Source organism: the organism of the source record quoted next, unplaced genomic scaffold (genome assembly GCF_019419815.1).
Source record: "Pyrus x bretschneideri cultivar Hongxiangsu unplaced genomic scaffold, Pyrus_bretschneideri_v1 Contig37, whole genome shotgun sequence".
Lineage (NCBI taxonomy): Eukaryota > Viridiplantae > Streptophyta > Magnoliopsida > Rosales > Rosaceae > Pyrus > Pyrus x bretschneideri.
In genome coordinates, this window is record NW_025999690.1 from 4,228,837 (window position 1) to 4,253,708 (window position 24,872).

General features: G+C 38.2%; 1 protein-coding gene and 1 pseudogene across 1 annotated transcript; one reads left to right on the forward strand and one right to left on the reverse strand.

The window, feature by feature from the left end:
* Positions 1-2,052: 2,052 nt before the first annotated feature.
* Positions 2,053-2,451, reverse strand: LOC125480913. Its single transcript, XM_048592149.1, has one exon. The coding sequence runs from the start codon at positions 2,449-2,451 to the stop codon at positions 2,053-2,055; it is 399 nt and encodes a 132-aa protein (XP_048448106.1).
* A 1,815-nt stretch (positions 2,452-4,266) lies between these two features.
* Positions 4,267-24,608, forward strand: LOC125480914 (annotated as a pseudogene).
* Positions 24,609-24,872: the final 264 nt, after the last annotated feature.

Consider the following 24,872-nt stretch of genomic DNA (forward strand, 5'->3'; position numbering starts at 1 on the left):
TTGACTAGTTGATGCATGCGATGGAGTTGAGGTTGCATTAACATTTGTAATGGATGAGTCAACATTTGCAATGGGTATACTACTTTGCAAATTAAAATCTTCAACTTGAAACTCCACCACAGATGGCTGTGAAACAATAAACTCCCCGTAGCTTTTGCCCTCACATATATCACCTTGCTCTTCAAATTCCAAAACTGTTGCTGCCTGAAAATTACTCGATGCTTCCGTTTCTTCAATAAACTTGGCAGCATTAGTTTCAAAAATTCTGTTTGGGAGATTTGACGCATAAAATCTATACCCCTTTGATTTATCAGGAAACCCCACGAAGTGACATGAAACTGTCCTTGAATCCAATTTCTTCTCAGTAGGGTTATACATCCTAGCTTCCGCATTACAACCCCAAACATGCATGTGATTCAAACTTGGCTTTCTCCCTGCCCATAATTCAAAAGGAGTTTTGCAAACTGATTTGCTTGGAACTCTGTTCAGTATGTAGTTCGACATTTTCACGGCTTCTCCCCATAGAAACTGTGGAAGTGTTGAACAACTCATCATGCTTCTTACCATTTCAATCAGAGTTCTATTTCTCCGTTCAGCCACGCCATTTTGTTGTGGCGTGCCTGGGGTAGTGTACTGTGCTTGAATACCACACTCCTCCAAGTATAGAGCCAAAGGCCCCTTAGATTGACCTGCCTCAGTGTACCTGCCATAGTATTCACCTCCCCTATCGGACCTTAGAATTTTAATGGACAACTCCAACTGTTTTTCTACTTCAGTTTTAAATAATTTGAAACAATTCAACACTGAAGATTTTTCTGAGATCAAATACAGGTATGAAAACCTTGAATAATCATCAATAAAAGTCACGAAATAAATGTTTCCATAGATTGTTTTAGTTGGAAAAGGTCCACAAACATCAGAGTGGGTAATCTCTAATAGTTTTTGACTTCAAACTGAAGTTTTTTTCGTAGTTTTAGTCATCTTCCCCTTAAAACACTTAATGCAGTTTTCGAAATTTGAGAAATCCAAAGCAGGCAAAATTTTATCCTTAATCATGCGATCCATTCGTGCTTTGGATATGTGCCTTAATCTCCTATGCCAAAGCATGGAAGATTTTTCATTCAAAACAAGTCTTTTAGTTGATGTAAATGATTCAGTATTAAAACAAATACTTTCATTGCAAACCGAACAAAGCATTTGCCATAATTCATTAACTAGAAAACAGACTCCAAGTACAACTCTTGGATTATTCTTCATGTAAATCCTGACACTTTCATTGTCTCCATCGAAAGCAAAGCCAGTTTTTACAAGTTTCGAAACTGAAAGTAAATTCCTTCTAAGTGAAGGTACAAATAAAACACCAACTAAATCTAAAACAAAGCCACTAGACAACTTGAGCTTGAGGTCGCCTATTGCTTCCACAGCCACTTTATTCCCATTGCCAACATAGACTTGAAATACTTCATTTCTTGTTGTTGAACCTCTTCTTGTGAAACCCTGCAACGAATTGGTGATATGAACCGAACAACCAGTGTCAAACCACCAAGAATTTGAAGGGACTTCAACAAGATTAGATTCAAAACACACAAAAATTTTGACTAAAATACCTTTCTTAGTTTTCAGATCTTTGAGTTTCTCACAATCCCTTTTCATGTGACCAGTTCGTTTGCAAAAATAGCACCTTATGTTGTCCATTATATCCTTATAATTCTCAGGTCCTTTGGAGGAGGATGCAGTTATGACAGCACTATTATTGGAGGTCAGTTTAGGAGCCTTACCAGAATGGAAAAATGGTTTCTTCCCTTTGTCAGCATGCACAAAGTTTACTGCAGCACGATTGACATTGCGCCTAAGCCTGCATTCTTCTTGAGCAGCAATTGAAATCAGTTCATCCATGGACCATTTCTCTTTCTGAGTACTGTAAGTAACCTTCAACTGATCATAACACGAAGGCAGAGAAGTCAGTGCCATGTGGACCACAAAAGCCTCATCAACTGGAACATCCAAGTCCTTCAATTTGGCTGCAGTATTCACCAACTTCAGAATATGCTCTCAAACACCCTTTCCTTCATCAAACTTTAGAGATGTAAGTGTTGTCATCAATTCCCCCATTTCAGCCTTCTCAGATTCCTTGAATTTTGCTCCAATGGCATCAAGAAAATCTCTCGCCTTATCACATCCAGTAACACCACCTCTAACAGTATCGCTCATGGTTCTTTTCATAACCATTAGTGACATCCTGTTAGCCTTCTCCCATTTCTCATGCTTGTGCCTTTCTTCAGCAGTTGAGGCATTTGTCAGTGCAGCAGGTTCATCCTCACGAAGTGCAAGATCGAGATCCATTAGTCCCAGCAAGATCTCTATATCTTGCTTCCATTTCTTGAAATTGCCACCACTTAATGGTTCGACAGATGAGAGACTGAGAGCAGACGAATTCGCTGGAGCAGTCATAGAAATGTTAGTTACAAATGAGAGTATGCAGTTACTGCTGCAAGTTTACATCGCATTTTTGAGTGAAAATCATAAACTGCCTTCCATATTGCATATATTGGCCATAATATTCCACAATCGCAATGATACATCAAGTCTTTGGACTAGACAATTACAAACTTTTATAGGGAATGATTCATACAATTTATTAACCTTCATGCAATTTATATATATTTCCCTTTTGAGAAATATATGAACATGCTATGAATCTTTTAAGACCCCTTAATAGCCACGGAATACAATAACAATATTCACTTTGATGAATATCAGAAGAACATCAAGTACTGCACTACTCGAGAGATATATAAAATACATTTCAAATATATCATCATACATTTATCATAATAATAAAGCAGTAAAACGAATATGGGACTTGTTATTTGGCTCTGATACCAAATGTTAGAAACTAATATAAATATAAACTTAATGTATAACAAGTATCCCAGATTACAATCATGCAATTTATATATGATACCTGGAGCAGTCATCCTCCTTTGTTGAAATGCAATTCTTCTACTTGTTTAAGACTTTATGTTCCAAAGGTGATAGAACCCTTAATCTCAGAACGATACTTCACAAGTAGGGAATTGGATTATATATATACACAGATTTCATCTGATTTCCATCTATCGTGGAAATCAGTTACTGCAGTTGTTGTGTTAACCCAAGTCAATCTGCCGTTTCATCCACTCGATGATTTGATGCTCCACATGCAGTGCACTGTGCTTTACAGATTGGAATATGGTTCCCACGTTAAGGATGTAATGATTATGCATAGTGGACAGCAAGGCCACTGCATGTGTATACTGACTGATGATTCATAGACAGCAAGGATGCAACTTCCAGTTGTTTTGTTTATTTGCATGCGTGTGTAGTAATCTATGAATAAAACTCTGCTGCAATTGCAGCAGATGATGATTAAAAGAAAGATAGTTTTATATATACTTATAAAGTTAGTCAAGTCCAATTAGGTATCCAACATGGAGAAGCATTGGAGGGAAAAATTGGGGTTTAGGGTTTGTTGATTCAATTGGGTTTTTGATTGGTGAGGAGTGGAGAGAAATGTGTGTGGAAGTGTTGCGGCGGTCAATGGGGTGGAGGGGGCTGCAGACGGAAGAAAAGTGACAGTTTGTACAAACAGTTGGAGGTGGTGGAGGTGGTGATGATGATAAGCAGGGAAAGGGAGAAATCAAGTGTCTGCGGTTGTATCATAGACACAATAGGGCCTAAAGGTATTTTTGCTTTGCTTGTTTTCCCTTACTAACCACGTTTCATACCCTTCAGGTTTTTTGAAAAGTGACATGAAATTGTAACTGTACGTGTTTGTAACAAAATGGGGTATCATAGTGATGAATTCGTGGTGAAGCCTAAATTGAGTATTGGTATTTTGAAATATGTTCACTACTATTTGACGTGTAAAATTGCATTAAGCGCGTCACAAGCTACCTGAATTCATATTCATTCTGCATACCATAATTACGTAACAAAGACTTAGTATCTCACATTACTTGGTTAAATACATAGTAACTGTTAACTTTTGATCCACAACATCAATATACAAACAATAATGTAAACGACATATTGATCACGTACCAGATATCCTCTAATTAAAAAGAGAGTAAACTGGTTCAGTTTCAAAAGCAGGGTAAAAGTGATACTTAAGGTATAATTTGGGACATGTTCAGAAATAAGCAAAAATAAAATGGCTTATAAGGTAAACTTTTATTTTATTTTCCCCTCCAAAACTAAAAACTTTTCCACTTTAATGAGAAGCAAATGGCGGCAGCGACCTTCAACAATCCCCTTCGCCCCTTCGCATCACCCATTTCCCGCCAAATCAACTTCCCCATCAACGGTCACCGCTTCTTCGATACAATTCCGCCAAAGGTGAGTTCTTTTCTCACTCGTAACCTAAACTCCACAACTCAATTTCCCCAAACAAATTCAAGTTCTTTCCCTCCTGTTTGGTTGCGGAGATACGTTAGCGCTGTAAGTGGATGACCCAGAACTTCAATGAAATGCTAACTCAGTGAACAACCAGCTCCTTGTTCGGTTTAGCTAAAGTTTCAGTTTTTTCAGTTCCAGTACGTCCGAAGTAATAGCAATTATGAAGCACAAATTTTCAATTTTCTTTTTGTTTTCTGGCATTTTCTCGGAAACCAAACAGCTATGTGATGCTCAAATTATGCTCTTCAAGCTTTTTCCTTGCTGGTATCTAGTTGTGCAAAGATTGTATGTATATATATGGATAATCTGATATGTCATTATGGTCTTTAATTGGGTTTGTAGGTTTTCGATTATACGGAAATGGGTCTTTGCGCTATACTTGTGGTGTGATTTGTGCTGTTAATGAAGGTGGGAGAAACCATATGAATATCTTCCAACTGGGAAAAAAGCTTACTTGGACGAGCAAGACGTTGTCACGTTTCTTGATCCTCAAGTCTCGGCTTCGTGTAATCCAGCTGCATATCTTTGGTTAGTACTAAATTGTCATGACCAATTTTTTTGGAAACTCAGTTTGAGTTATTTTCCGGGTCACTCGATTGACTTTTTTTTTTTTTTTTTTTTGGATATGTAGCGTTTCAATGCTAATTTCGAGTTATTCACTTTCGTTGTGAAATTGCCGGGGAAAAGAACAAGTGTTGTATATATAGACACACATGTATAGGGTGTGTCACTTTCACTTGCATGACTATGATGACTATGCACATCTGTTACAGTGAAATTTCTCATACGATGCCTCCACAGATTCGTTGACCGTAATCCGCATGCTATTGAATCCCTTGTTCTCCGAAGCTTTGTTTAGGTGGGGTACCTGCAAAAGGTACTCCGATGCTTAAGTCAGTCAATTGAATTTGTGCTCTCTAGTCAGGGGTTTCGATTGTGTACCTTGTTTTTAGATTCATCTCCTTATTTATAGAATTCTAACGCTTTAAGAACAAGTACCATGGCATGTCCCTCGCTCCCTCTTCCTTAGTGGTCATTCGCAATGGAGGTAGTTATCTGCCTTCTTCTACCTTTTTCTGGGCTCTTCTTGCAACGACATGCATGTTTTCCTTCCCATGCACGAGTAAGGAGTCATGGCACATGCAGGGTTAGCATGTTTCTTGTGGGATTTTCTCTTTAGTCTACCCATCATAGGCTTGTCTTATGCAACACCATCTGTTTCGATGAATGGTATTGGCCCATGAGTCGAAACCAGATTCTATCTTCCCATAATGCCCCATTTTCCCCTTTTTTATTGGTATATAAAATTGGGGAAAATTGAGCTTTCGATCGCATGAGGCCCATGAAATAATATTTTCTAAGCCAAGCTAAAACTTAAAGCCACTTTTGTTAAAGCCAAACCACTTGCTAAAGCCAAATTTGGGAAGGCCACTTTTTCTAATGCCAAATTTACCTAAGCTAAATTTACCAAAGCCACCTAACCCTTTTGTTTTTTTTTTTTTTTCACTTGCAAAAGCCGACACCCTTTTCTTACCTTTGCCTAACTTACGAATGCCGACTGGTACTCTTTGCCTAACTTACAAAAGCTGACTAACACCTAACTTACGAAGGCCAACTAACACTCTTTGCCTAACTTACGAAAGCCAACTGATACTCTTCGCCTACTTATGAAAGCTAACTGACACTCTTCGCCTAACTTACGAAAGCTGACTAACACCCTTTGCATAACTTACGAAAACGAAATGACACATCTTTTTTTTTTTTTTTTTTAAGTAGACAAATTGCATCGAAAGGCTTTATTTAAACAACATTACTCTACTAAAACCAAACATTTCCCCATTTCTTGATCACATTTTCAATTCCCTGAGCTTGCTTCCTAACACTTCCCTCAATTATTTACTTATTATTATTTTTATCCACTTACTTACTATATTATATATATATATATATATATATATTTAATATACATGTATTGTCCTTGTCAAACCTACATGTGTCAACATATATAGATATGTGTGCCATCCTCCACACACATATTCTTAGAGCAACTTCATCGGTGTCTTGAGCCCGATGGACCAACGACAGAAATAACCCAATAGCCTCAACAATCTGCTCCAGGCCATGTTGGCAATGAGGCTCGGGGGAGGCCTGAGCGAGAGGTCTGGCTCGAATTGGTGGCCCGAGAGCATGAGGCCATATGATGTAAGGCTGACGTCATCCACATTATAAAATTAATAAAAAAATAATAATAAATGTAAAAAAGCAATAAAAAAATTAATAAAAAATTAAAAAAATGTAAACAATTAATAAAAAATCTGAAAAAATTTTAAAATAAAAAAAAAGATTTAATTTTTCTGTAAATATCTTATCATTATCTTCCACCTTACACCACAATTTTATATTTTCTCAATACTTTGGGTTGTAATTTCTTATTTAATGCAAAAGGATGTTATTGTTCATTAAAGACAATTATTGTTCACTGGGAGGATTCAATAGTGAGTTGCCCTAGGGGACCTTATGCGCGCTCGCACACACACACATATATATTTGCACACACCTCATCCATACATTTATACATTATATATCTCTGCACACATGCATGCCTATATATATATATATATATATATGCACATACACATCCGTTTTCGAACTTGAAAACCTAAATACACATAACGTGTCGTTCTTTTGTTAAACCTCTACACACATATTTGACTATGCTCCATCACATGCGCTTCTTCAATGGAACATGTGCTCCAGAGCAAGCAGATGTCGTTTTCTTCTTTCACTCCTGTCGAAATGACCTAGATTGTGACTACACACTAAAATATAAATGAGAAAATAACAACTTCTCTTAGGCAATCCAACTGGTGTTTGACACGCTGCTAGTATCCCTTTAGAATTTCACGTTCATCCAATATTAACAAAGCATCAGGGGTAATGCGGGTGGCAAGGGGGGAGGTGTGTGAGAATGACCCATTTCATCTCTTGTTATTGCATAAGGGGCTGAAGAATGTGAGATAGAGTTAAGAGTCCAAGTTGCATAACTCCTCCTCGGAGAAACCCTTCCATCAGCAACAAAGTCAAGAGTCCGAGTTGTATAATTCATCATCGGACAGATCCTTCCATCAACAACGGAGTCAGGAGCTTGATTTGCATCACCCGACCTTGCTCGAGATCGATTCTTGGATTCACGAAAGGCGTTAAGAACTTCAAAAAAGTGAGAAGCCATCCCTAGTGAACGAGAAGAAGACTGGAACATAATTCAATGACATTCTTAAAGCCATTGGAACCCCTCCATGTAAGAAAGCTCCATTTTTTGGAACATTAGCACAAAGCCGAAGTTGGAGTTTCACTATTCGATTGTTAACCATGAAACTTAAGTACTACCTACTTACCCTCAACATCTCTTTACATAAAGACGTCTCGTGGTTACTAGAAGCAAGAGTTTAAAATTGGAGGTGATTGCATCTTATCGAGATAAGTTAAAACCTCGTTGGAAACTTAAATTTGAGGATAAAAGATGCTCTCATTTATTCAAATGAAGAAACTGAAAGGAACGACTAGAAATGGCCTGGGCAACGTATGGGCGAAGGCCCAACTCACGAGCGAGAATTATACTGAAATACAACAAATAAAATAAGTGAAAAGTAAAGATGACAAAAGTAAAAACACAACAGAAGTGCATACAGGGTTTTTAGCCCATGGAAAGGGAATAAATGACCACTCAGCTATTAAGCGCCACAGTGAGGACCAGACTGAAAGCCTTCAAAGTCTAAACCTGAAATGGGTGCAGTGTTAGTGACAAACCCGTTGCATGGGATAAGATCGGAAGAATCAAGGTCATCCGAGGGCCTTGGATCCTTAAGATTCATCTCCTCGTACCACTCATATCCATTAGGCTAAATCCCCATATGGTTATCATACATATCAAGATCGGTCACAAATCCCCATATGTTTAATGTTGCTCTCGCACTCAGGGGTCCTCATAAGTTTGACCTGGGCCAACTCTTCATTCGCACAATGCACTTCAGATATCACAGTTTATAGGGCTTTTTTTGAATTCGGGATCTCTTCTTTATACTCGTGAAGTTTAGCTTTGCATTCCCTTACTTGCTACTAATTAAAGCTAAGAGACTCCAACCTGGTAACTAGTCTATCTGATTTTTCCTTTTGGAGTGTAGCCATCTGAAAAACAATAATAGGTCAAAGCTTACGAGAATGGTGAGATATGTCAAGAATGAGAGAATACATTTAAAAGACAATGAGACTCATATGAATCGAGGTCGTCATCAAGCATGGCCTCAAAGTGACCAGTGTTATTAGGATGAGTCAAACCTCTCACCATAGCAATAGTAACGCTTGCATTATCCCATAGATCATCGCCAAGAATGATGAAAATCCCGTCTCTTTTTGTGAACTCAAGCCTCTAAGCTTAAGAGGAATCATTGGAAGTATTGCCACTAGTCGAGCTGAAGGTGAAATGTCAACTACCATTACATGGGTGCAGGGATCGTACTGAAGATATTTGGCAAATCACGCCTAAACTTTTTGGATCCATCCACCAAAGGTCGTTTATCTGCTCTGCTTATAAATCTGGGCACTGCTAAGTCACGAGGAGGTGATGCAACACGGTTGGACGTGGGAATGTCAGAAGGCGGTGTAGTCATATTGGAAGAATAATTCGTGTCGAAGTCCGCTTCCATTTGCTCTGCCTCTTCGTCTTTTTATCTTTCATCTTCTTTTTGTGAGCCCTCTGTTCAGGAGTTCGTACTAAGAAGGGAAAAGTATGTGTTGAACCAAAGCTCAATATCAAGAGCCATGAGAGATTTAAGTAGGGCATCAAGGAACAACAATTGATCGACCAAATGGTACGGGAAGTAGATGATAGAGTCACGAAGATAGGCGATCTGAGTAAAAGTATCAGCAACTTCTTTAGAGCTCCATACCTTCCTCATCACAAACCTCTTTAACCAACATTTTTTGGCCTTTCGGGTTGATTTATACTGGGCCATCCAATAAAGCTATGAAAGAAGCTCATGGTCAATTATGTTTACATATTCATGGAAAGACTGATAGCGAAAGTAAATTCATATACCAGGTTTAGGACCAAAAGCATAAGGGATATATATGAGCGTCACAGAGATTCACTGAATATCGTCATGACCCCTACACCCATGTAATGGCAGTCGGCCCCTTACACTTTCAGCTCAGCTAGTGATAATAGTTCCAATGATTCCTCTCAAGCTTGGAGGCCTGAGTTCACAAAAAGAAACAGGAGTTTCGTCATTCTTGGCAATGATCTATAGGACAATGCAAAAATTGCTACTGTTGTGGTGAGCTAGTTTGACTCATTATAATAACGTTAGTCGTTTTGAGGCCATGCTTGACGACGACCTCGATTCCTATAAGTCTCATTGTCTTCTGAAGGTATTATCCCATTCTCGGCATATCTCACAATTCCCATAAGCTTTAACCCTATCGTTGTTTTTTCAGATTGCTGCACTTTATAAGGAAAAATTAGATAGACTAGTTGCCAGGTTGAGTTCCTCAACTTTAATCAACAATAAGTCAGGGGATGGAAAACTAAACTTCACAGTTATAAGGAACTAAGGAAGAGATCTCGGATTTAAAGAAAGCCCCCAATGTTACGACATTAGAAGAGCACCGTGTAAAGGAAGAGTTCTCCCATGTCAAACTTGTAAGGACCATTGAGCGCGAGAGAAACATGAAATAGACACGTAAGGAGATGGCTTTTAGTTTTAGATTCGGTTAGGTGCAAAGCCATTAGTGTCCGAAACATCGATTTGTGGCTGACCTTGATATGTACGATAGCTATATAAGGATTCGGCCTAGCGGATATAAATGGTACAAGGGGATAGATCAAAGGGCCTTCGAAGACCTTGCTTTTTCTGATCCTATCCTAGGCAACGGGTTTGTCACTAACACTGGGCCCATCATTTTGGGTTCAAGCTTTGGAGGCTTTCAGTCTGGTCTCTACTTTGGCGCACAATAGCTGACGTGGTCACTTATTCCCTTTCCCCAGCTAAAAACCCTGTCTATACTTCTGTTGTGTTTGAACCTATGTCAGCTGTACTTTTCGCTTATTTTATCTGTTGTTATAATATAATTCTCGCTCGCGAGTTGGGCCTTAGCCCTTCCATTGCCCAGCCTTTTCTCGCCGTTTGTTTCGGTTTTTCTCGTTTGAATAAATGAGAGCAATATATTTTATCCTTGAATTTGATTTTTTAAACGAGGGTCTAACTTATTCCAATAAAGTGCGATCACTTTAGATTTTAAATTCTTGCTTCTATTAACCTTGAGACGTCGTTATATAAAGAGATGTTAAAGGTATGTAGGTAGTACCTGAGTCTCATGGCTAACAAGCGAAGAATGAAACTCCATTTTCGGCTCTGTGCTGATGTTCCCAAAAAAAAGAGCTCTCCCAAACGGAAGGTTCCAAGGGCTCTAAGAATGTCATCGAATTATGTTCCAGTTTTTCTTCTCGTTTGCCAGAAAGGGCTTTTCACTCTTGTGAAGTTCCTAACACCTTTCGTGAATCCACGTATCAGTCTCGATTAAGGTCGGCTAATGCAAATCGGCCTATTGACTCCATTGATGGAAAGATCTCTCTAATGAGAAATTATGCAACTCGGGCTCTTGACTTAACTGATGGAAAGGTCTTTCTAAGGAAGAGTTATGCAACTCGAGCTCCTGACTCAATCGCTCATTCTTTGGATCTTTACGCATTAACTAGAGGTGAAGTGGGTCCTCCCACACCTCCCTTTTGCCATCTGTTTTGGCATCGGTGCTTTGACTACTCCCTATTATTGGACGAACGTGAAATTCTAAAGGGATACTTGCAGTATGCTGAACACCAGGTGAAATGCCTCAGAGGAGAATTGATGGTTGTCGATCATGTGGTGTCCACTGCTCACGCAAATGGCATACATGCTGATTTCAAACAAGGTATTCTAAGAGTTCGGTTTCAACTGCATAGGGTGAATGTTTGTGAAGAATAGTATGAAATGGATTATGAGGTGGAGTAAAGGAGTCATAAATCCCTTATGCTTTTCTAGCACGATTCTCTACCTCTTCGTAGTGAAAGAAGAAAACCCATCTTTTGCCTGCCTTGCAATGAATGAATGAGCATTTGATGCGAGAATTATACGCACACAAATTAAACCCTCTTTTTGTCAATTGTAGTAAGTATGTAAGTAGGGATCGTTCTGGACCGGGGATTAGGAGGGATTGTTAATCACTTGGATTTGACTTCAAAAACGTAAAAACAAGTTTAAAACACTATTTGATGCGAAGAATGCAAAACTAAAAATAAGAAAGATTAAGACTAAGACTTAAACAAAATATGGGGGGGGGGGGGGATTTAGGTTTGGACGAGATTAAACTAAAATGGATAGATTGCAAAGAAAACAAATTGTAAATACGGATTTGACGGAAATGAATGGATGGGAAACTAGCTAAGGGGTTCATCTCCACACATGTTATACTTGCATACAAAACGATTTCTAATTGCTTTTCAATAAACCATGAATTCTCAACACCCCGGGTTAATTAGGCCCGCTTAAATTAACCGTCAAGTTTTCCTTAAGTTAATGAATTGGATGATTGCATACGACAACCCAAAGCATTCCCCACAAGTTCCCTACATGAATTGCATAATAGAGATACAAGCAAGAATCATTAAGTTCTTTGAAAACTATAAGTGTTGACGAGGCATTCGTTACTATGATTGCATGAAACTTATGCCAAGAATTTATTTAACGCGATTGTTTATAAGCAACCTCCACTACTTGTGAATATAAGTTCATAACTATTAGGTGAAACTCACTTATATTCTAGCGTCATATTCATGCATGAAAATTAAGCGTGCACTCTCAATAAACATACATAAATAGGTTATCAATCAAATAGTTAAACAAATTGAATTCACAACTTATGAAACGCAATTAGAAGTAATCAAATCATATTGCAAGCATAAACATATATTTCGAATCCCCCCCTAGCCAAGGGGGGTTTAGTTCCTCATACGTACAAGACAAAGAGAATTGAAATTAAACATTGGAATCGAGGAAAAGCAACACCTAAAAATTCCAACAACTCAAACTTGAATTGTATGAACATTTAGGCACTCTTCTCCTCCTCTTCGTTGTAGCATAAGGTCTAAGGGATGTTGTTGGTTTGGTGTTTGTATGGAGGAATGGTTGGGAAGTGTTTTGGATGGATGGGGAGTGGTGGAAATGAAGAGAATGATGCTGGAAATGCAAAGAAGGCCACGGCAAAGGGATGAAATGGTGTGTTTGTGGTGTGTTGTGTATGAAATGAGGTGTGGGATGAATTGAATGAATTGTATGAATGCATTGCATGGTTTTATAGGGAGAAAAAGGGGTGAATGTGCATGTGGCTGATTTAAAGAATGGGAGAAAGTGGAAAAACAGCTAGGTTGTTGGTGGAAAGGCAAGGGAATGCACGGCAAGGTGTGTGGAAATGCATGTGAATGCTGTTTTGGTGCTGGAAATGCATGTGAGTGCATGTGTTGGTGCTGGAAATGCAAAAGGGAGCTGGAAAGGCAAGGGAATGCACGGCAAGGTTGGAGAATGAATGTGTGGTTGCATGGTTGAATGATTAAAGTGCATGTGGGTGAATATGTGGCTGAAATGATGAAGTGGACAACCTGGAAATGCATGTGGAGTGGCTGGAAATGGGATGGGATACACGGCACAAGGGTGATTGTTTTGGTGAATGGCTAAAATATGGATGGAATGCATGCCAATGATGGTGTGTTAGGTGATGGGTGAATGTGCATGTGCTTTGATTATATTGTTGGGAAAACATGTGGATTAGGTGGAAGGTAGGGGGAATAATGATGAAGAAAAGCTGGAAATGTTAGGGAATGTGCACGGCACAAGGTGAATGGGTGATGGGTTGAATGTGCATGTGGGTGAATGTGTGGCAAGGCTTGTGGAATTGTGTGAAGTGTGTGTGAATGCATGTGAGTGGCTGATTTGTGGTGCAATGATGAAGAGTTGCATGTGGGTTGGAAATCTAAGGGGAAGGCACGGCAAAGAAGAATGTTTGGTGCTTGAAATGCATGTGAATGCATGTGAGTGCATGTGTTGGTGGTTTTGCATGGCTTTGATGGATTATTTGATTGGGCTAGAGGTTTTCCATGGCTCAAAGGATTTGTTTGATTGGGCTAGGCCCTTTGTTTTATGTCCCAAAGAGCATACAAGGCTTCAATTTCGTCCATCCTCTTTGCTCCATGATTAAGCTATCCAATCCATGCCCAAAAATGCTCCAAATAGCACCAAAATGCATTTTCTTGCTCCTTTAGCCCTTTGGACCTACAAACACACGAAAATAGCTTAAAGTACTAAAATAACTAAAGAAACACAACGTAAATGCACGAAAACAAGCAAACTAAAGCGCATAAATATGCTCCTATCAGCATTAGGCCTTAGGAAACTAATGGCTCCTAAGTGGTCTGAGATGTTATCACAATGTAGTAATGGAGCATCAGAACAAGACACATGTAAATCTCGCAGAAGCTGTTGTATCCATACTACTTCAGCTATTGTAGTGGCCATTCCTCTATACTCAGCCTCAGTAGATGATCTACTAATAGTATGCTGCTTTTTATAACTCCAAGATAGGGGATTAGATCCTAGAAAAATAACAAAGCCAGTGGTAGACCTTCTATCATTAGGGTCACCAACCCAATTAGTATCTGTATAAGCTTTTAAAGACATAGAACTAGGGCTAAAGCACAAACCCAAACCAGAAGTACCTTTGAGATACCTCATGATTCTCTTAACTGCAGCAAAGTGAGGTTCAAGAAGTTGATGCATAAATTGGCATACCTGATTAACAGAGAATGCTATATCAGGTTGGGTGAAGGTTAAGTACTTTAATGCCCTAACTAAACTTCTGTAATAACTAGGATTTGTGACAGGAAGATTACCATGATTCAAGAGCTTTTGTTTAGGATGGCAGGGAGTATAACAAGGCTTACAGTTAACCATATTTGCTTTCTGTAGGAGCTCCTTAATATACTTTGTTTGATGAACAAACAATCCTTAAGAGTCGTATTGAATCTATAACCCGAGAAAAAAATGCAGAATTCCCAGATCATTCATATCAAATTGAGTAAGTTGAGATATCACAGTTTGTACCACACCATCATTACCCCCAGTGAGTATGATATCATCTACATAAAGTAAAAGCACAATAACATCACTATTAGTATGTTTCATAAAAAGAAAAGAGTCTGCATAAGATGACTTGAAACCCAAGGAAAGTAAGAACTTGGTAAATCTCTCATTCCAAGCTCGAGGAGCTTATTTAAGACCATAGAGTGATCTCTCTAGTTTGCAAACATAATCAGGGTGGTTTACATCCACAAAACCCTAAGGTTGAGACATGTAGACTTCTTCTTCAAGAAAGCCTTGTAGAAAGGCATTCTTGACATCTAATTGTTTGAGTTTCCAAACATTAGTAGCAGCTAAAGACAGAACTAGTCTAACAGTGGTTGGTTTAACCACTGGACTAAATGTCTCATAGTAATCAAGGCCAGCCTCCTTAGAAAACCCCTTAGCTACCAATCTAGCTTTATACCTTGCCACAGACCCATCAAAGTTCTTTTTAATCTTATAGATCCACTTACACCCGACCAGATTCTTATTTGGAAGAAAAGGAACAAGTTTCCATGTGTGTTGTTGAATTAAGGCTGACATTTCTTCTTGCATGGCATGCTGCCATTGAGGAGACTTAGATGTAGAAGAAAAAGTTTGTGGTTCTTGAAGAGAATGTGATTCAATATGAACTTGAACTATGAAGACCGTCTTTTTCTTTACAATACTAGACTTGGATCTGGTTTACATTGGATGATAGTTGAGAGTAGACACATGAACAGATTGAAGATTGTCAACCTAAGATGTGCTTGTATCTGGATTCAACTCTAGATAATGAGATGGTTGCTCAGTTGATGGAGAACTGGTAGATGCTTGAAAAGAGACAAGGTCACTAGTGTTATTTGTTGTTTCAGGGTTGGACTGAGTAAAACAGGACATGTGACATTCCCAGAAGTAGAAGAAGAAAACACGTGTGGAAAAGGAATGGGAACAACTTTAGGATGTGAAAAAGTGTTTGGATGTACCACAGAATATTCAAAAGTTGTACCAGAGGATGATGGGGTACTAATTAACTGGGAATAAGAACCAGAAAAACTACTAGCAAACATTTGCTCATCAAAAAGAACATGTCTAAAGACAATGAGTTTATGTGCGTTAAGTCAAAAACAAATGTAACCTTTGTATTGTGAGGCATGCCCCCAAAAAAATACATTATGTGGTTTTGGGATCTAATCTGTTATGTCTATAAGGTTTCATTGAGGGATAACAAGCACAACCAAATACCTTTATGTGATCAAGACGAGGTAAAGCATGAAAAAGAAGTTCAAAGAGTGATTTCATATGAAGAACAGGTGTTGGTATCCTATTGATCAAGTATGAAGCAGTAGCACAAGCATGAAACCAAAACTAGGAAGACAATTGTGACATCCCACATCGCCTAGGGGAGTGGATCTTGTAAGCCTTATATCTATATTCCCATCTCTACCTACCACGAGGCCTTTTGGGAGCTTACTAGTTTCGGAATTCATTGGAACTCCAAAGTTAAGTGAGTAGCGCGTGAGAGCAATCCCATAATGGGTGACCCACTGGGAAGTTCTTGTGTGAGTTCCCATAAACAAAACCGTGAGGGCGTGGTCGAGGTCCCAAGCGGACAATATCGTGCTACGGTGGAGTCGAGTCAGGGATGTAGTAAGGGCCCGGGCTGGGATGTGACAACAATGATGCTTTTTGAAAAAGGGTAATGGCAGTTTTTAGCAAATGCTTATTTTTCCTCTCTGCCAACCCATTTTGTTCAAGGGTATAAAGGTAGGAAATTTGATGAACAATACCTTTATCCTTGAGAAAGTTTGTGAAAGCTATATTGACATATTCTCCCCCACCATCACTTTGGAAAGTTTTAATAGAAATGGCAAACTGAGTTTTAACATAAGCAAGAAACTAAGCAAAGATATTTAAAATTGCAGCTTTATTCATGATTAGAAATATCCAAGTGTACCTTGAACACTCATTAACTAATGACACATAATACCTAAACCCTTCTAAGGAACTAACAGAAACAGGGCCCCATACATTTGAATGCATTACTTCAAAAGGAATAACAGATTTTGAAGCAACACTAGGGAATGGTAATTTGGAAAACTTGCCTTGCAAGCAAGCAATACAAGTGGTGGAATCCTTATTACATGAAACAGAAATAGAAGAATTCCTCAGTGCTGCAGTAGTAATATGATTGGCATGATGCCCTAGTCTACAATGCCATAGTTTAGAAGACACATTTTAACCAAGAAAAGCAATTGGTGAGGACACATATGATCTGGATGACTTGAAAACTGGAATTGGGTAGACAACATTATTACTCAGTCTGTGGTATAACATTTTCCCTATGACCTTGTCCTGTATACAAATAGAGAATTCATCAATAATACATCGACATGCATTATCTTTACATAATTGATACATTGACAACAAATCTTAAGACAACTCAGGCACATGTAATACAAAATTGAGTTGAAAAGTATGAAATTTAGTTAGAATTAAAGTTTTGCCAATATGAGCAATACTTAAACCTTCACCACCAGCACTAGTGACTATCTTAGTAGAAGGATAGGGAGTTGCAACATGGAACTAGTAATATCTGAAGTCATGTGATTGGTAGCACCTAAATCAACCAACCAATACTTTTGTTGAGGTGCATTTGGTGACCCATTAGTCCTTGCTTGCATAGCCATTGGTTAAGACATGACTTGAGGAGTATGAAATGGATTGCCAGAAGCATGGTACACAACTGAACTACCAGATGATTGATGAAACTGTGGAGAACCATTCACTAGAAACTGTGAAGTATTATAATTGTTTCTGTCAAAGCAGGTGGCAGCAGTGTGCCCTTTCCTGTGACAAATTTGGCATCCATTCTGAAAACAGTTTAGGGTAAAGGGACCTTTCCTATCACAAATTTGACGGATTTGAAAAGGATTATATCCTTGTCCAGTGCTTATTTGTCTACTTGAAAAACTTTGTGAATTGTTACTCCCAAACTGTTGTGTATTCTGAGAGGACTGAGAACTAGAATAAAATTTCTTGCCCTTGCCTTTAGGCTTGAAATTATTGCCTCGAAAGTTGTTGAATGAACCAGATGCATACTGTGAAGGAAATGCCAAAGGTGCAGGAGACATATTTGGCATATATGGCATTGGATTCTGAAAGCTTAGCATTTACATTAGGGAAAACCCTGGCTGCATTGGTGAAAAACCTGGCATATTCATGGGTTGAAATCCAGAAGTATTGCCTGAACCATGCATTCCAGCTATGGATGCTATACCAAATGATGACCCTTGGTCATATACATTTTCATTACCCTGAGCATACATTGCTGCCATGAATGGAATTTGCTTATTAACCTCATTCAGAGTGGATTCTTCAGCTTTCAATTGTGATCAAAGTTTTTTCAAGGACACCAAGTTTTCTTTACCACCAATCACTGCTTTGATAGTGTTGTACTCTGATGGTAAGCCTCTGAGAGCAAGTATAGCAATATCTTCATCTGAGATAGATACTCCCACAACAGCCAATTGATCTCTAGAGTCCTTAATTCGTTGAAGATATTTATCTATAGATCCAGGCCCCTTCTTAATATTTTGCAGATCTATCTTCATTTGAACAATGGTAGTCCTAGTAACACTAGCAAACCTTTCACGAAGATTATTCCACATTTCCTTCGAACTTTGACATCCAATTATGCATGATAATGTAGATGGAGATAATGTAGCAGCAATGAGTGTCATTAGGGCCTTATCATGAATCTTCCAGATTTTATAAGCATCAGAAAAGGACGCAGTCTCATTAACATCACCTTCCACAGAATCCAAAGCATCAAACTTGGCAGGACATGGAACCGTACCATTAACAAATCTAACTATACCATTTCCCTCCAAAAGAAGATTGATTTGAAAATTCCAAGTTACATAATTGGAATCATCTAGTTTAACAGTGACAGTATTCCCCACGCTTGGAATTAGAGACAAAATCAGTGACTGTGTAAGAGCTAACTGAATAGAGGTGATTGTAGACATTGAAATTTCAGTGAAATAAATGTTGATCAATGCATTAAAATTACAACCTTTACTCATTTCACCTACAAACTCCACTCATTTTACCTACAACTTCCACTTACTTCACCTCCAAACTCCAGTCATTTCACCTACAACATCCACTCACCTCACCAAAAAAAAATGGATAGTGGTCATTCACTCTTAAAGCCTATAAATAGGATTTTCCATCAAGGGATAAAAGGGAGGAAAAAAGAGCAATTCACATCACACCAAAATCTTGAAGCTTTGAAACTCTAAAAGCTCTCAAGCAAATCCCGAAGGATCAAACAAGCCCTATTCGTTCGTCGTCAAATCTTCTTTCAAGATCAAGCCCTGACAGCCCTTGAAGAAACTTCCCCTCAACCTTCAAGATCAAGCCTCAACTGCCCTTGAAGAAAGTGTTCATGTTCATCATGCGTTCATCCTAAAATCAAGCCCTAACGGCTCTTTAGATCAACAACATCAACAAATCCACACAACTGTTCATCCCTAGATCAAGCCTCGACGGCCCTTTGGATCAACAACTCATTCACAAATCTACATCTTACGAAGATAGAATCAGAGGATCAAATTGTAAAAGAGATTGTAACCCTAAAATCATTAATACAAAATATTATTTTGTACACGTGTTCTTGTTTCAGGAAAATTCGTGTTTACAGTGACCATTATGTAGAGAGTAATTACTTCAACACTAAGTAATCTCAACAAATTCAATCAAACACTTCGAAAACAATTCAACTGCTGAACTCCAAAATATAGTAAATCTTGACAATCATAGCAACAATTCAAGAATTTGAAATCGAGAAATCGAAATCAAATCACAACAACAGAAAGAGTGTTATAGGAAGAACACCTCACAATTGTCCAATAGACAATCAACCGTAATGACAGGGAACACCGACTTCAAAAAACCCCAAATCTTAGGGTTTGCGCACCGACGACAATCAACAGCAACGACGGGGAACACCAACTTCAAAAAGCCCCAAATCTTTAGGGTTTGCACACCGACTACAACTCGAATCGCAACCACACCGATTGACGAGCAAATAGCAACACGACCGCAACAACACGAATCAGAAAGGTGAGCAGAAGCAAAATGATGAACAATCAATGGTGGCAAGCATGACCGGCGAAGATACCATGTTAACAATGAAGAATCAAGAAGCTAAAATATAGAGAGAAAGCTTCAAAGCAAATATCTGAAATACTTCACTTTCTTATTACTTTCTTTTACACTATAATAAATACATCCTTATGGTATTTATAGCTTATACCATCCTTTACATTTGTAACTAACACTCTACCTCAACTAATCATAATAACCCTAACCATTCTGTTTTACACTAAGCAAATGTTACAATCTATCAAGGCAAAGGTAAGAAAAGGGTGTCGGCTTTTGCAAGTGAAGAAAAAATGAAAGGGTTAGGTGGCTTTGGTAAATTTGGCTTTAGAAAAAGTGGCCTTTGCAAATTTGGCCTTAGCAAATTTGGCTTTAGCAAAAGTGGCTTTAAGTTTTAGTTTGGCTTAGAGAATATTATTTCATGGGCCTCATGCAATCGAAAGCTCAGTTATCCCCTATTTTACGCACCAGTAAAAAGGAGAAAAAGGGGGCACTGTGGGAGAATAAAATCTGGCTTTGACTCATGGGCCAATACCTTTTGCAGGTATCCCCACCTAAATGAATCTTCGGAGAAGGACTATTCGAGGAAGCCTCCGGCGAGCGATTTAGTGAATGTGCAGATTATAGTCAACGAATCTGTGGAGGCATTTTTTCATGTAGGAAATTTCGCTCCAACTACACCGTTGATCAAGTTTACTTCATCACACAGTTAAAGGGTTACTGACATACAATTAAAAACTTGGAATTAGACTTGTGTGTATATGTGATATAGTACTATCCTGTAAAACGAAAAACAATGTAATTGAGGAACTAAGAGTACTACCCTGTAAAACGAAAAACAATGTAATTGAGGAACTAAGTAAGATCAGACTAATTTGGCTGAACTTAACTTCTTTGAGTTGCAGAACAGGCTGTGGATCATTTGACTTGGATATGATATAACATTTGTTTCCTTTTAACTGCATGAATCCGCAGATACGAGCGTTTATTTAGTAGTGATGATTACAACTATAGAATACAGTAACAGTCTTTTAAGTCTGTGCAGATTGTGAGTGACAAGAAAGTCCATTGTGTTACTTTTTTATCGTGTTAGTCTGACATTATGTACATTTACTAGTCTTGTCATGCATAGGTTTTTTATTTGGCTCGAGAATCATGCAAGTGGATTCAGTTTGAAAGTTGTTGAACCTATGTCTGTGGAAAGCTTAAAACTTGACATATATCCTGAAGAGAAAGTCCCAGGGTCAAAGCATTCTAGTCATCACAGAGTGGATCCTAGCCTGCAAGTCAACAGAGTCAACAGTGGTCAAATTAGTTGGGATTGTTAGAACTGTTATCGGGACATGTTTGATTAGTTAGATTCTGTTTGATTAGCCAAGGTGTTTTCAGCTCATTATATAAGCTCTGTTGTATGTTAGTTTCATTCATTGACAGCGAAAGATAAGAAATTCTTCATTGTTTCAGCGCCACTAGCCTAGCGGAATTTCTAGCTGATATATAGAAATTCCTCTAGAAGGGTCGGGTTCAAGTTGGTTTATCAATTTTGAATTTGACTAGTAACTGGTTGAGTGGTTGGTAAAACATAATTTATCCCGGATTCTAATTGATGTTTAGTTGATACTATTTCCAATTGGATACTCTGGTGGTGTTAGGAAAAAAATCGATGATATTTCCCCAGAAACGCGTTATCGACTTCTGCGCTTGCTAGAACCAAGGTAATGATGTTCATTAAGTATCAGCTTACTATAGCAGCCCTGCTAAGTTACGTAGAAAATTAGAAAGTAAGCACTATGCATGTATCTTTATGTTGCATAGCATCTTTCTATATGATTTTAATAGGTAGAATTTAGATTCATTGATGTTTAGAAAATTGTAATGCAGGCTCATATCAAGTGCTTGGGAGATAGCTGGCACACGATATGCGTATTCCAACTTAACCAAGAGAAGTGCATCTAAATTGTTGTGTACTAATGACCATGGCGTAACATCTCTGGAATATTATCATTACCGAACAAGTGGAGGTGGATCACATAAATCAATTTATACTGGAAGTTCTAATGCTTTCTGAAAATGACTGTAATTGGTTCGGTGGAGTAGTTTATTAGTTTACTCTTTATCAAAATAAGGATGTTAAAAACATGAAATCTTCTTATTATATGACAACAAAAATCTACCTGTTGATTTATATGAGCGAAAGTGTCCTCTTTTAGTTGGAAATACGAAACAGCCCATTTCTGGTCACATTTGAATGATTATTTCTGTTGAAAAAGGCATTTCTCAAACTTCTGATTGCATATTTTAACCGGTTCTTTTCGAATATGAGCTGGGCTGTAGTTGCTGCAATGCCACCTCTTCGTGATTTAGCAATAACCTGTGGAGAAATATATACTGTGTGCCCCCTCCCATTTAATCTGAATCTTATGTTACCTTGTAAAAAGTTTGGCACTGGTTTGTTTAATAGGACCAATGCCCATTTCTTGGATAAACTCTTTCCAGAAGGTAACTCCTCTATTTCTATTGATTGTCCCTTTCTTCTACCTATTTGTATATGCATGTACTGTTGGGACAGCGTAATTGAACGTTATTCAAATCTCAGGTAATATTTTCTAGCACAGACGGGAATATTTAAGGACGATTTATTGGTTAGTTCTTTATCCTCCATGAGATTTTTTATTCATTATTCAATTTATTATTCTATTCTACACCTATTGAAAGTTAAATTAAATTGAAGCTTATGTTGAATTTGCTAAGGAACAGTGCAAGATAATTTCTTTAGGACCTAGAGGAAATTCCTGGCAAGTGTGGATGGACGGTGGGGGGTTGCCAAGGAAGATTATCATGTGACAAAGGGGAAATTTCAATGGATAACTAAATTTGCAAGGATTGTCCATCATCCTCTGTAATGGGAGAAGATATAGCAACCTAAGAGATTGATTAGGAGGCATCGCAGAGGGAGTGAACTGCTCTGGTTCCGTGTAAGGCAGTGGTTTCAACTAGAGAAATGTGAATCCAAATCTCAGGGAAGAATCCAATTACTACTGTCGTATATCTTTGTTTCCATATTTTATTTTTAGGTAGGAACCCAAATAGAACTATGAAACTACTGCAATTTAACATGTTCCTTGAGCTTTCTTTGAATCCCCAAAATTTCATATTTGAGCTGTAAGTTCTAGACTGTGTGTTTGTTTATTATGGTACGGTTTCAATGTATTCTGTCATTGCATGGTCTGCAGTACCAAGACTAAATGTTGATTTGCTACAACTTATCAAGTCTGTCGATATAACTCTTAACAATTATCGTAATGAATCAGGTGGATCATTTTTAGCCGGACTCGCGAATTCCTTTAGTCCATTGTGCTTCACGGTGAGACAGCTTAAGGAAGTAATGCCAACTGAACAACCTAGTGGTCTAGCATATGTGTTTGGGGATGGACTGTTTGACCTGACCTACAAGAATACCCAGAAGGTTTTCCAAGACCAGGTACATATTTTCTCATATATCCAATGCAATGTGGTATTTTTAGTATTGGTCATTCTTTACTTGTTTTGCTTTTGGATTTTAATCGTTTCACTGAAATTACCCCCATTTTTTTTTTTCCCGTGGTAAAGCTAAGAAATACAAGAGAAAAGAAGGGATGTTTTGGTCTATAAATCCTAGCATATAAATAAGCAAATGACAAATTTGGACAGGAAAGATCATCTCAATGATGTCTTTAAAAGATTTGTAGAGTAATTGGATTTTTTGGTGAACACATCGAGCAACTAAAAGTCTAAAATATTATCTCCCGAAAAATTATATGCGGAAGAGAGCTTCGTTTTAACCACTGAAGACCGAGGATTCGGGTGCATATACGATTTTACATATGTGTATACACAACAGACACGTTGTATATACCTGACCATTCTAACCTTTTATTTTTTACGAATAGACTAACCGTTCTAACCGATACGTTGAATATATTATTAGTACATTATTTATGATTTCGGTTCCCATCACATTCTCAGAATCTCACTTCCAGTTCTTGTATCATCTCTACTTCCTTTTAGCTAGTAACGAAACTGCCTGGTCGTAGCAACTGCAAATGAACTGATGTTGTGGAATTATCTACTGGTTCTCGTCCACTTACGGTTGACCTCGCCCCCCACTACAGCAGGCCATTAAGGGGATTAGGTTTGGTACCGGCTATTTGCCATTAAGTTTCCTGCTTGCTCAAGCCTAGAAGTAGGACCATTGATAACCCAAGCTCAATTGTATTTTCCATATGATAACAGTAGTTAAACTATATCTGTATTACAAACATTAATAACAGTAGTTAAACTATATACAACTGTATAATTTTGTAATGTTTTCGTTTTGCTTTTTTCAGTCAAACATCCATATCCTTTCAACGATCAGGTGGTTGTGTACGTTCGCCGTTTGGGGCCAGGTGTTTCGGTTGGGCAAGCATGGCAAGAAGGAAAGAAATTACAACAGGTACCACAAAAGTTATGCTCCGATATTTTGAGGGTGAAAGATTATTCTGCTCTTAGAGAAAATCAGTAATACTTCTGGTGAAGTCAGGAGAAAGGTTACGCTGTCATCAATTTTACCTCGGGATCTCATGTTGTAAGGTGTTGAGAAAACAAGCACAGCAAGGAAAGAGAGGGTAGGGATTAGGAGAACGAACAATTCCTGTTTCTCAAAGCCAACAGTAAGTGATTCACATTGATTTGAAATTTACTGTTAGAGTAAAATTGGCAATTCCTAAATAAAACGCCGAAGTCTGTAATGTCTTAGACTAGTACATGTTTTCCGTTGTAATTATTTTAGTCTAAGTTTGTCTCTCGTGCTCTCGATTACTAAAATAACAAGCGTTTCAGAGACATCCATTCAGGTAAGTTTGTCATGCATATGCATTCGTGTAGTTAGGCTTTAACTAAAATACATTAGATCAATCAATTTGGCCTCATTATTGTTACGGTGATACGTCTACAGAGAAAAGAGTATACTTGGGTTTATTTACATGATAGCTAGGTTTTAATCAAAGCCCATGACTAGTGTTAACAAAACCTTAGCATATGCATCCGGATTAGTCACTTGAT